General features: G+C 39.7%; 1 protein-coding gene across 2 annotated transcripts in view; it reads left to right on the top strand.

Moving 5' to 3' along the window:
* The window catches only part of LOC147748172 (butyrophilin subfamily 2 member A2-like), a 154,928-nt gene that overhangs the window by 89,432 nt on the left and 51,572 nt on the right, over nucleotides 1-13,924 (top strand). For both annotated transcript variants that reach the window (XM_086959079.1, XM_086959080.1), the window contains exons 10-12: nucleotides 9,341-9,361; nucleotides 10,533-10,553; nucleotides 12,604-12,624. In XM_086959079.1, coding sequence (XP_086815205.1) covers nucleotides 9,341-9,361; nucleotides 10,533-10,553; nucleotides 12,604-12,624 — 63 coding nt within the window. The remainder of the gene's footprint in view (nucleotides 1-9,340; nucleotides 9,362-10,532; nucleotides 10,554-12,603; nucleotides 12,625-13,924) is intronic.

The following is a 13,924-nucleotide window of genomic DNA, read 5'->3' on the forward strand; positions in this document are numbered from 1 at the left end:
GAGAATCCATCATCCTCTCCCCCACTGGAGATCCATACCATCAGACAAGTGCGTCTTGCAGATCATTCAGGAGGGCTATTCTATGCCTTCCTTTTCTTTTCCTCCACCCATTCTGCCAAATCAGGAACAGCAGATGGAGGATGATTTGAAATTGCTCCAGGAAGAAGTTACAGCTCTCTTGTCCAAAGAAGCTATAGAACGGGTCCCGAATTCAGAAATATGCAGTGGCTGCTATTCCCTCGACTTTCTGATTTCGAAGAAGAACAAAGGGTTATGGCCTATTTTAAATCTTCAGACTGTCAATCTCTTCCTCAAGAAGGAGAAGTTCAAGATGCTAACTGTAGCTCAGATTTTGTCTGACCTAGACCAAGAAGACTGGATGGAAGTGTTGGACCTGCAGGATGCGTATTTTCACATTCCCATCTTGCCGGGCCTCAAGCGTTACCTGCGTTTCAAGGTTGGCCGTGAGCCCTTTCAGTTTACCATGCTCTCCTTCAGCCTCACCAGTGCCCCTTGGGTCTTCACCAAGGTGATGGCGGTGGTTGCAGCTCATCTGCACAGTTAGGGATGGCAGTCTTCCCCTACCTTGATGACTGGCTGTTGAAGGTGTCCTCACCTCAGGCTGCCGTCTCCCACCTTCAGACTACAGTGGACCGCCTGTATTCGCTGGGGTTCTTTATAAATGTGCCAAAGTCACACCGGACTCCTTCTCAGATGCTCCCTTTCATCAGAGTTTTTCTTGCACAGTGTAGTTTCGGGGCTATCCTCCAGGGCAGCGATTCCAGAATATTCAGGTTATTATTCCAATGTTTCAGTATCTGTCCTGGTTTTCAGCGAGACTGACTCTGAGGCTGTTGGGCCTTATGGCCTCATGCATCCTGTTGGTAAAACATACCAGATGGCGTATGCGGGCTCTGCAGTGGGACTTGAAGTTCCAGTGGGCGCAGCATTGGGGAAATCTCACCGACGTGGTCCACATCTCTGAAGGAACTGTGGAAGATCTGCAGTGGTGGTTGACTAACTGTGATTGGGTCAACTGCAGACCCCTCTCCCTTCCCCAACCAGATTTCACAGTTGGTACAGATGCGCCACTTCAGGGATGCCACCATCTGGGAGGAATATGACTCGTTATTTTGCATACCATTACTTTGCAGAATTTTACTGCAAAGTTTTACTTAGCAAATAGTTTGCATACCTTTACATTGCAAGTGTTAATGTATGCGAACTAAAAACTTACCTAGTAATAAAAACTTCCAAATAATTGGTTATCAATCCCAAAGAAGAGTTCGCCAAGATATGTCTAATAATCAAAAATTATTTGTATTGAAAATATAGTGAATACACACATACAAAAATAACATATACATGTAAAAGTGATTACATATATAAACCACAGCACAATACAAACATTTACAGCGTGATAAAGATTTTTACATAAATATACAAACACATCACATTACAATATACATAAATAATAATGATCACATATAAAAATAACAAAGAAGACCCTTATAGATTTATTTTGAACTCTGCTTTAACGTTCTTGCTGCTGCTTGAGCTTCACCAATTTTGACAGTTGCTTTGCCCCACAGAGTTATCCTTCTGAGTTTCTTAGAGCACCTCATGGGGGTATAGCTCCTCCACTGTGGCTTCCAGACATGTTAATAGGTCCAAGCGGCAGAGCTTTGTCTCAGCGTGATTGTGTTAAACCCAGTAGCATGCTCAGGGGATGGAAGTCCTGTGCCAATCAAATGTTTGCACCACTGATATCCTTCAGAATAATGCAGCCCCTCATCCACGTGTCCTCCAAACCTGAGTGACTTGGTTGGCTCCATGAAGACCTTCTGGTCAGACCTCTCCTCTGAATTCTTTGTTGACTTGGTGCTTTGCTGTTTACTTATGCACAGGCTGAGCCATAGTATTCCAAAGGGCTAACGCCTAGTGACCTGCATCTCTACTGGGAGACCTTGGTTCCCTCTGGCTCATTCTTTATAAGGGTGTGGGTGACCCTGAAATTGGGGGCTGGAGAGGAGTTAATATTTTTTGGGGTGGGCCCCGTCTTGCTGAAAAGGTGTGACAGGCTCACTGTACAATATAGCTCAGCTACCTGTCTAAAAGATCTGCAAAATAACTGTTTCCCCATAAGGTTGCTCTTTGATTTGAGTGAAATGTGCTCTGTGGATCTCTCCTCTTTTTTTTTTTTTTTCTCTTTCACTCTTTCCGGTCACCCATTTGAAGAGTTGCTAGAATAAGAGGGTACTGGTTATTTATGGCTAAAATTAGTTTGGCAGGTTCTATGGTTCGCACTGAACATAGGACATTCAATATTAATTCTAGCCCTGAATAAACCACTTGATTAGCCTCTGTCAGGCCATGTAAATGGAACAGGGTGCATCATAAACCATGCCCAGGTGTACAATGGGCTTATGCTCCGGATTTTTGCACCCACAAGGTACTACTGAATTACAGAAGAGGCTGCAGTTCTTGTGCAGCCTTTCTGTAATAGAGGTAGTGCTGGCACATATAATGCACTGCCACTAGAGGGTGTTCCCTGATTTGCTTGGCATGGCCCCATGCAAAGGAGGGAGACACTTTGCCTCTGCACCCTCGTGGCATTATAGGCACGGGCTCCGAGTCCGCCAAGAGGCATGCCTGAGAGTGCGCCACAAAGGTGGCACATATTCAGTGTACGCTCCCCCCCCCGCAGCACAACACATCCCTCTGCAGTAGGATACAGTCACTCACTGCACCTGCCTTCAGGGTGATCTCTGCCCTCCCCACTGAAGTGCAGGTGGGTCGACCTGCACAGTGAAAGACAGATCAGCTTTTTCTAATGTGCTGCCCCCAGGGTAGAGAAGAGTTTGCAGCTGCTCTAGGCCATATAGAAGGGATTCAATAGGCACAAATATACAGAAAGTACAGTTACCTTGTGGAAAAACCAATTGAATTAGGCAATTGCACTTATATTCTGAGAAATCCCTTCCCCCCCCAACATGATCACCAATTTTGGATGTGCTCCAAGTCCATTACCCCCCCATGAAACAGATTTGCTTATAAAAGTGTTAGGACTGCATGTTGAGTGGTGCGAGGGGAATTCTGTGTGGGATGAACTTTTTATCATGCTGTAGTGGAGTTCTCCATTGGTGCAGTGCACAGGGTTCACCTTTGACCTATAATGCTGAACAAGGATACTTTACTCTGGCTGATAATTATGCTTAGCAAGATGTAGCATGACACATGGGCCTTAAATATCCACAATGTGTGACCTTATCTAAACCTTTCTTTAGCAAGCATGGAATAAGACAGTGCCTGGTGCTCGCCGCCTCTTCAATTTTTATCTTAAGGATCTGATGCAGAAAATGTGCACTCAATTGTGCAATGAGCACATACCTGCTCTGTCCTTTACAGATCATTTACTGCATTTAGAGGCCCCTCCAGATGGGCTTCACGGTGGCATCTGCTACTGTGGGGTATATGCCAACATGAATAATCTGCCATTTAATATCCCAAAGGCCACCGTTGTGTACTGTGGACATGGGAGACCCTGGTAAATATTTCATCTGGTTGTCTCAAGCTTTAATGCTAAGACAATGGCAACTCCTTCCTCCCTTCTAAAAAGGCATATATATATATATATATCCAAGTTACAGGTGCAAACCTGATTTTAAGAAAATAGAGAGACTGATATGGAAGCGCATATTTGGGCTAAGGAATTTGGGTCCCTGTGAGTCCGTTCAAGTATACTCTTAGCTGAAATGTGTAATCAGCTTGGGATCAGCAAAGGCAGCCTTTTTGAATTGGCAATATTAGATTGCACAGGGCTTGAAAATTCCTTACTCCTCTTGCAAAGGAGTATCAGCCTAAATTTTGGAAGTGCCATTATTTGACATTAAAGTAATGTTTTTGATTATTTTTGGAATCAAAGGGGCCTTTTGTCGCCTTGCTAGAAATGCTGGTTTGAAACCTTTTTTAGAAAATCAACTTTCTCAATGAATGTTTGCATGGAAGAAGCAGACTTTTGTTTCTTATGAGGGGGTGAGATGGAATTTTCGAAACTCATTGTTTGGAATTATCATGCCCTGTATTAAGGAGGAAAGAAAGATCATTTGCACTTGCAGATCTGAACAGGGTTTAGTGTTTGATGTCCTAGCATAAGATGCATGGGAATGTATCCAGTTTGGGGAGTCAGAAGGACTAATCGATGACCTCTAGTGCTATGGGAACATGTTTTGGGACCTTGAATAGTTAATACTGTTAGTGGCAATATCTAGAGTATCTGTATTTTCCTTCTATCTTATGTTTTATGTTACTATCAATCAATGAATCAAGGGTTTGTAAAGTGCAACTGCTCACCTATGAGTGTCCTAAACTGCTGGTCCTTCTGGATGTGGAGAATCTTTCAAAGAGCCAGGTCTTGAGGTGCTTCTTGAATTGGGTCAGAGACGTGGATTGCCTGAAGTGTAGGGGCAGGGTGTTCCATTACTTGGTGACATAGTAGGAGAAGGAACATCCTCCGATTCTGGTCCTGTGGATCCTGGGGACGGAGGCTGAGGCGCGATGGGCGGAATAGAGTTGTCTGGTGGGTACGTAGAATGCGAGACGGTGGTTCAGGTATGCTTTTCCTATGTTGTGGAGAGCTCTGTGGGTATGTGTGAAGCGCTTGAAGGTGATTCTCTTGTTGACCGGGAGCCAGTGGAGTTGTCCAAGGTATTGCGTGATGTGTATGTCAAGGACCAGTCAGGCTGGAGCATTTTGAATGTTCTGTAGTTTCTGGGTGACGCTGGCGTAGAGTGCGTTGCCGTAGTCGAGTCTGCTGGTGGTGAGTGCGTGGGTGACAGTCTTTCTGGAATCTGTGGGGATCCATCTGAATGTCTTTCTCCATCTGAATGTCTTTCTGACTATGCCTTTTGTAAGGGTATATGTGTGTGTGTATATGTGTATATGTATGTATGTGTGTGTGTGTGTATATATATATATATATATATATATATATATATATATATATATATATATACACACAGAAGAAACGCTGAAGCCCGATTCCAGGAAACATACAGAGCGTTTAAGTTTGTAAGAAGGCAAACTCTCTTCCTCCTAACACGTTTTGGCTTTTCTGGTGAGCCTTGATCACAGGTGGTTTTTTTTTTGTTTGTTTTTTAAATAACCAAAAGAAATGCCAGTACTGCTACCACATTCAAAATCCCAATCTAACATAAATGCATAGACAACTGTACAATGCATTTGGTGCTATTGAATAGCTGTTTTATTCGCAAAATTAGTTCACAAATTATTCAGAATTCAAAAACATGTAAGAAAAAGTATACAAACCATGTAAGTCGACACAAGAAAAAATGCACAGAATTTACACAATTACTATCATTCAAACTGATTCAGTTGTTTCACAAACACACCTCATACATTCATCCTGCACAGTACTAAAAAGAAACGGGGATTGAATACACCAGTTAAAAAAGCACTGGGTCTGCCACCAAATGATAATTAAACCCTTGATTGTTTTGAATACACCTTATCCACAATCCTATGCTAATTTAGATTTAATTGGTATGGTGTAGTGTTGCCACAAAAAATTGCAAGACAAATAATTGGCAATAAGAGCAACTTGGCAGACCAGATGATCACAGGTGAGCAGGTGACATTCAGTTCTCATGTGCTTTTGAGCTCAACCACTCGTGACGTAATGGCATCCTACAATGCACCAGGATTGGAAAATTCATTTCTGAAAACTGTAGAGCATAGTAGTAATTATTGCTACAATAGCATTGTTGCTTCACAGTTTTATTATGTTTCCAAATGCAAAATTGCTCTTTTTTGCAGTTGGAAACATAATAAAACTGTGGAGCAACAACGCTTTTGTAGCAGTAATTAAATCTATGCTCTACGGTAATTTTCCAATCCTGGTTCAATGTGGGCATTGTAGGATGCCATTACGTCACAAGTAGTTGAGCACAAAATTGCATGAGTATTGAATGTCACCTGCTCACCTGTGATGAAGGCTTACCAGAGAAGCCGAAACGTGTTAGGTAGGAGGAAGAGTTTGCCTTCTCACAAACTTAAACATTCTGTATGCTTCCTGGAATCGGGCTTCAGCGCTTCTTCTGTGTGCATTGAATTTGTAACGGGATGCTCTGTGCCCGTTGACAGTTGAAGCCGCCCTGTAGGGTTGGGGGCTCCCGTCGATGGAGGAATGTTTTTGTGTGTAGAGATATAATATATATATATATATATTATCAACAGCAGTTTCCAAAGCTCCGTTAGAACGGCCCAGGAAAACCACACGAATCCAACGTGATTGAAGGCACAACGTTTATTAACAAGCTGAGTCCAACAGAATCTGACGCGTTTCGGGCATCCGCCCTTGCTCACAGACAGTCAGTAAGTAAAACTTTCACAGTTAAATAGCCAGTGCTTCACAGTTTTTTTTTCAATTAGCGTTTTTTTCTTTTTTCAGTTTTTTTCTCATACATAGCACCATGTGTTCATAGAAATGAAGAACATACTCCAAAATAAGTACTGGGAAGTCTGTTTTCCAAACAATTCTACTAAAAGTTATTTTTAACTATATTGGAAGTGGCTAAAATCCACTTTAGAAAACAAAACGGGAAATAAGTCAATTTTTTCTAAGGAAATACAATTTAAGGCCAACTTAAAACATAGCAAACATGCAATAATTTTTCATATAGTAAATAAATGCATATAATGCAGAAAAATACAGTTTATAAAGCCATATTGAGGTTCAATTGAATACAGTACAATTTGTGTAAAACCAACCTTGCCAATGTGCAAAATATGCGATAAAGTGCATATTTCTATGAATGTTTCCATAAAGTGCAAATGCAATATGAACATATAAAGTGACAAGTGCAAATTACGCAAAGAATGTAAACAGTAGGATAAAATCCAGAATGGTCAGGTCATGGATGTATTCAATATAATACGGCACTAAAGAGCATAGGTATTTAAAATGTAAATGGCCAAATTTGTTAACTCCAAAAGAAATCGATTCGATTGGGAAGAAGCAATGTTAATCCATATTAACAATATAGTTGAGCAGGAAACAGACATTCATAAATAGTACCACGTGGCTGTGTCCAAAACATGTGAGTGAAAAAACTTTACTATCACCCAAAAATAAAGAGTGAGAGAAATTTATATGGCAACAACCATGAAGCCACATGTTAAGGGAAAGGTAGTGAAAGTAAAACAATCATTTTAAGAAAACAATATGATATATATGATACTCGTATCCCACAATTCCCTTCACATTTACAACCACTGTAAGGAAGGGGACAGGAAGACAGCAACGCACAATGGGAGAGCACTCCACGTTTGTAGCTTCTTTCTAAAATGTTGTTCTTTTTCATCATATTTTCAATATTATCAAAGTGGCAGTGCATTTGGAAAAGCAGACCTACGCCTTTTGGCAAGAGGCCTTCGGGCGGGTCATAGAGTGTAAAGTGCAGAGTGTTACTTAAAAGGGGGCTTGACCTGTCCCTCCCTCCACCAAATAAAAATGTTATTAAAGTAATATATACATAATTTAAAGTTGTACTATTCAGTGCGGCATGCAATCAATATTTCAAAATTGTCAGATACTGATGGATTGGTGGAAATATCTTGGAGATTTTTTACATAGTAAAACATAAGATTATATGGTTAATAGTGCTTTGCGGTAAAGTACCAATTCCTATGCAGCAAAACAAATAATGACCCAATCAAATCTTTGTAAACATATGTATATAAATATACATATAAATACAAAGTGCAAATACTTTATCTCTCCAGTGTAACTGCTATTTCTGTATATACCATCTTAGTTAAGAATAAAGTGCAAATACAAAGAGTAATGTTATATCCATGGCCACTTATGACATCACAATCATATTTTGCATTTCTGTAAAGTACCAGTGCTTCATCCCTCCAATATAAATACAATACCTTTGTAGTAAGGTGCTGGTGCAAACTCAAAAAGATGTTCAGGCAAATATTTGTTCAACGTATAAAAAACAGTAAGGTCGCAGCATGATAAGGTAGTAATGACTGATATTGCTAGTAATATGGAAGGTCCTCTCTCTGAATCTAAGTCGTGAATTCTAGTGCAAGATGTTACCACCTGATTTGCTCTTGTTATACTCCATAGTCACAAAATCATATATCAATTGACTCGAGTTACACCAGTAGTGTATCCGTTGGTGCCTCGGACTGAGAGTCCAAGGCCCCGAAGGATAGGGCGCGGTCTCCCATACCTGAGTTTCTACCGGGTGAGGTGAGGTTTTTATCTCATACAAAACAGGTATGAAGATCACTCCGCTTGTATTGAGGTATTTTTAAAAAAGGTTGTATTCTGATGACTATTGTCAGCACATTTCATTTTCTGAAGAATGCAGTAGCAATCTTATTTAGGTCCGGAAGAAAGCCTGGACTAGGGGCCCTCTAGGCTGAATTTTGTCAACCATATGGTGAAGCAGTTTATTTGTTAAAAACTGCTTTTGCACTATTTTAAACGGACTGGCAGGGACCTCTCCATTAAAGTAATTTTCTCTCTCCCATATTCATTTTTAATCTCGCTCACTAGCACTGCCCTGACTATTCCATCACCCAAGCTACAGATATCCACTCCCAAAAGGAGATAATAGTTAATCAAGTAATATTCCTCTTTCTTGTTTGCACTTCCTTCTGCTGTTGTTTAATGTAACCTGATCGCAATCCGACCCACAGTATCTCTCTGTGATCTGGAAGAGTTGTGGTAGGAAGGAAGAATATCCAAGTGATGACACTGACCTCCCTTGGTAGTTGATGGACATCCTATCATCTGGCCAAGGCTACCTCTCTTTATACACTTTTTTCTGAGCTCATTTCATTTTGGATATATGCTGGGTGTTTTCAATCTTAGTTGTTGTGATAACCTGTTTCTTGCTTCTCTCTCTGAGACCACCAGATTCTATTGTAGTTGTGATTTATTGTATTGGGGATTAAATCTGGGGTTTGGTCTTTAAACTCTCCCTTGGACCCTTTTTTCTCCCTTCTGGAGTTGTTATGAATTTTTTTTTATACTCAATAGTTTGAAATAGACGGCAGAGATAATAAAAGAACATAGTGCCTCTGATTTGTGAAGCTCCCATTCTTAAAATAGGCCTAACTGAGTAACTCCTCAGAAATGCGGCAGTTGACAAAGGTAAGTGGGGAAAGTCAAGCATTCAACAAAGATTACCTAGGTACAAGGCTACCATTCAGCAATGTTAAGCTGCCTTTCTCACCACTACCTTTTACATATTTCTGCTTCCACGATATATTTCTAATATTGTCTGTCATTTTTTTGCAGGAAATGAAAATCCCAAAAAAGGTAGGCATAGGTTTTGAAAACAGGGCTCAGATGCCATTATTTCCCCTTCTAGTAAGCCCCCTCCCGCTATACTGCATTCATTGATTTATCATGCGTATGAGAGGACTATAAATCTTCAGAGCCCCAAAAATTTAGATTTATGCAGTTTAAAATCAAATTTGTTTATAGATATTATTGTTCTCACACTATACTTGCTATTAGTTTTCAAAATACACAAAAAACACGAGACTAAAATAAAATCATCAAAAATGTGATATCTAGAACTGACATAAAATTGGCAGGAATTTACTTTACCATGTTACGTCTTTGGAGGATGTAGGCGATATACCGGCAAACCTTGAAGTAACAAGAACAAGTTCTTTAGTAAGAACCAGTCATTTAGTAGAGCCATAAGAAATACACCAACTCCGCATCCTCCATCAAAAGTCCAGCAGATGTTCTTAGTAAACAATTCAAGAACCTTTCGGGGGTAAGCATTTGAGAACAATGATAGAGATCTTTAATAATATCATTTGTGCAATACTGGAAGCACATCAAGTCTTCAAATGTATGCTTGATTAAGAAGTAACCAGATCAAGATATTGCTGAAATTGCCCAAAACTAGTAAGGATAGCTGTTTTAAACAATATCTTGGCCTCTTCCTTAGAAATAGAGTGGTGCATAAACTTATGCTTTTCTGACGTCACACATATATTTTGATATGTTTTGCCGTTAAGCATGATAAAACTATGCAAAAAGTGTTTGACTAAAACTAGAAAACAATTCAAGAACTTTAAAGGGATAGCGAAACACCCGGGTAGCTGCCATAGATAGCCTCAATTTTGTGTTGGTGGAAGCTCATGGAATCAGACTTTAAGTATATGGTTAGGTGCATGTTCAGGTTAGTGAAGTCACTCAAATACAAAGCACTGCAGCTCAGATACTTCAATAGTTTGCAATGGAATATTGCAAAGAATGTAAAAGACGTGACACTGATATGTGCTCGCTCTATATTCATATTTCACCAAACTAAGCAACCCCACTGCAATGCTAGAGTTAATAAAGGCAGGTGGAGCATTTGAAGTGAGGCCTACCATTCATCACCCTTTCATTTGATCTAAAATTCATCTTTGAAGCCATCTGTCAGTGTTCTGATCTCTGATATTGTTTCTGTCCTTTCTTTTTCTTGCAGGATGTGGAAGTAAAAAAGGAGGTATGCATCGTTTCTGAAAACATGACAAAATGCTAAATATAAATGGCAAGAATTTACCATTAGAAATGTTCTGTCATTGAAAGATATATGCCTACTAAAGTACTGGGACATATTGAAGTAAAAGCAACCATTTCTGTATGGGGAACCAGCAATATGGTAGAGCCAGAAAAAAACATTCTCTCAGTTCAGCATCCTCCACCAGCATTCCTTCATCAGCCTCCACCAGTGTCCACACGAGATGTCGTTTGTGTCATCCCAAACATTGCTACACCTTGCAACATACAGTCAAAAATGGTGTAATTAGTTACGGTGGTGACGCTCCACCTTAAGCAATAGACCTAATCCTTGCTCAGGTACATCACTACACTTACTAAATTAACCACATAAAAGATTGTCATTTCCTACGCATACTATTTGCAGCATTGGGTTCTACTCGACTAGAGCACAAACACACACAATGCAGTAGGGCAGTCTTCTGAGTCAGCATACCATTGGGACACCACAACATTTTCAGTGAAGATTTCACTGACCTGGGTTCCAATGTGTGTTAGCCTAGACCGGACCTTTCAAGGCAAGTAATGTTTCAATCTAGAAACTGATCGTGTTTGCCCTTAGAGTGGCTGTGCCATTGTTTCTATAGCGGAAGACTGCTACTAGCTAGATCACTCATCGTCTGAAAAACACGCATTCATTGATGTTCTACAATTGCTGTGTGTTTTGTCAGGCATCTTGGCGAGACTCCATAATTTATCTATGAATGCATCCAATGTGTTTAGAGGACCACCCTGTGAAGCAGATTTGAAGCAGAATGCACTGCATTATGATTTTGTGGGCCAAAGATCTGTGGGCTGGTGTAGGACTGTTGGATTACATTTCGGCCAATCTGAGTAGCCAAGATGCTGAGCCATGAGACAACTGCATGACCATTCAGTAATCTGGATCAGCAGAAGTGGTCAAAATGTGCACAGTTTGTCAATTTCTCACTTGGAAGAATGTTACAAGAAGTTTCATACTTTTCTTGCATAGTATTTCACTCCGAGGTATATCACCAGGGAGTGCCATTGCTTTCTCCTCTATTTCTGCTACTGCTGTGGATAACCGTGCCACTGGAGGAGCAACTACATCTGAGTACCCAGTAGTTTTTTAAAAGAAGCTCGAACTTCGGAATTTATATTTTTGCTGATCTTATTGCATTACATCTGGAAAGGGACCTGACTTAAAGTTGACTGGTAGCACAGACTGGAGCACGTGCTTATTCCTTCTCTTGAAGGTTCTCCTCCAGTGAAGCTTGCCATCATAACCCTAGGTCAGAAGTTAGGTTGCTGTCCGTTTCTCTACCAGAGCAGAATCTCCCATGGAGGAGTTGCCGGTTCTTTAGTAACCGAAGGAAGGCCCATTACTACCAATCTGTGTTGGGGTAAGAGATTACGAATTATGTACCCCTGTCACTATAGACTATTTAATTTCACAGAAGAGATAGGAACTACCAGTATGTTCATCAGATATTATTTTCAACATGCTAGAAACAGCAGCGTAGTGTGCAATCAGCCTCCTCTTTGTGCCACCCTAACTGATCCCGTAGAGTAGTGACCCACATGTGATTCTTCAACGTTTGTAGATCTGGTAAAATTATTATTCTTCTGATTGCAAACTGTGTCCTGGATCCTGATTTGTCAGCTTTAACTTAATCACTGCCTCAATGCATGGTCTCTTGCTGTCCTAAAAGTGCATCTTGAAAACACATATTTAGCCTAATTCAGCTAACAGTTTTCAAAGCTGGTTTATAGTTTATTATTTTCCCTAGGTCTGTTAATCTGCAAACTGTTCTACCCTCCATTTCATTTTCTGTAATGTTTTTATTGAGTGTAAATTCTGTATTTTAGCAATATTTTTTTGCTGGTTGGGAATTAACATTTATTGCAAACATTTAAATATGTTTAATGGTACAGGAATCTTCACAAGAAAATGCTCTGCCCAGTCAGATGGGTACATAGGACATATTTAAAAGTGTATTACATATGACCTTTTTTTCACTTTCTTTTTCTTTCAGGTACTAAGGACCAAGGTGAAGGTAATGGTTGATGTAGTGGAATAAGGAAAGTTGGAGAATGTGCTGAGAAGTAACTTGTAATTCAAGCTTAATTTGATACAGTTTGAATTATCATAGAGAAAATAGCGAATGATATCAACTGAATTCAGAAGGCTGGTACTTTCAAACCTGCATTTGCACTCTACACCGAGTTCTTTGTGTTGCAATGCTGAATTAGCGTCTGTATTAGTTTTGCGATGAAAGGTGGTGCCTCAGGAATCCACTGAAATTCATGTTATTCATCCACTGCCCAGTTTGTGCACCTATCCTCTTTGGCCTCTGCCACAACTTGATGTTCATCTGCAATACTTTGTGTGCTAATTCCGCGTGTCAGGGACTTGCCAGCACATGATGCCTGCTAAGCATGTTGCTGACCAGACTGGAAACTGGGGTTCAAAATTCTACATCTCAAAGCTGAGGTTAGTTGGAATTTACAAGGGGTTCAACAATTTTTAGTTTGAGCCATAGTAGTTCGAAGTTCCTATATTTATTTTTCACAAAGATGGGGATACCTGAAAATTCATAGTGCCCTTCCTGAAACTAGTTTTCAGACCAAGTTAGACAGATATATAAGAAAGTCTGTTCTTACACTATGTTACTTCAAGAATGGCATATTTTAAAAACTATTTTGTAGTCACTTCTATAAATATATAGAAAATATTTACTGAACCAAAAAGTGCAATTAATTCAGTGGAACTTTATGTATGAAACTACTGCCCTAGTTATCAAGAGTGTTCTCCCATATTCTCATGAAATGGTAGCAATCTCTGATCTAAGGCATTTTTGGAGGCAAATAATAAAAATGGACAAATACAAAAAAGTGTCTTATGTATTTTCGCAGAAAATAACAAGATCCTAGAAAGACCAAAGTCTTCTAAATTTACCATTGCAAGACCTGTATCAAAGCAAAGTTACTGTTGAGAGAAATGATTTTATTAGCGAGGGAATTATAGATAATCTATTGTCAAATGGAGAAATATAGGTATTTTTCGTATGAATAATTTTCATAGCAGTAGCTGTCAAATGAATAGATGTGATGCAGCTTTATTAAGAACACAGAACATCACAGTTTATTTGGGAAGATGATTTCGTAGCAATGAAGAATGGCCTCCATCTTAAGAACTTTCTACAGAACTCTGACACAATTCTGACCATGTATTAAAGATCCTGGCAACCGTTTTAAGAATTTTAATTGGTGAAGTTATTCAAAAAGCTATTCATCAACACATTTTGAATACAATCAACAACGCTTTGTAAAAGATAAAGCACTATGAAATAATTG

This window comes from Lissotriton vulgaris, chromosome 1_1, assembly GCF_964263255.1.
Source record: "Lissotriton vulgaris chromosome 1_1, aLisVul1.2, whole genome shotgun sequence".
Classification (NCBI taxonomy): Eukaryota; Metazoa; Chordata; class Amphibia; order Caudata; family Salamandridae; genus Lissotriton; species Lissotriton vulgaris.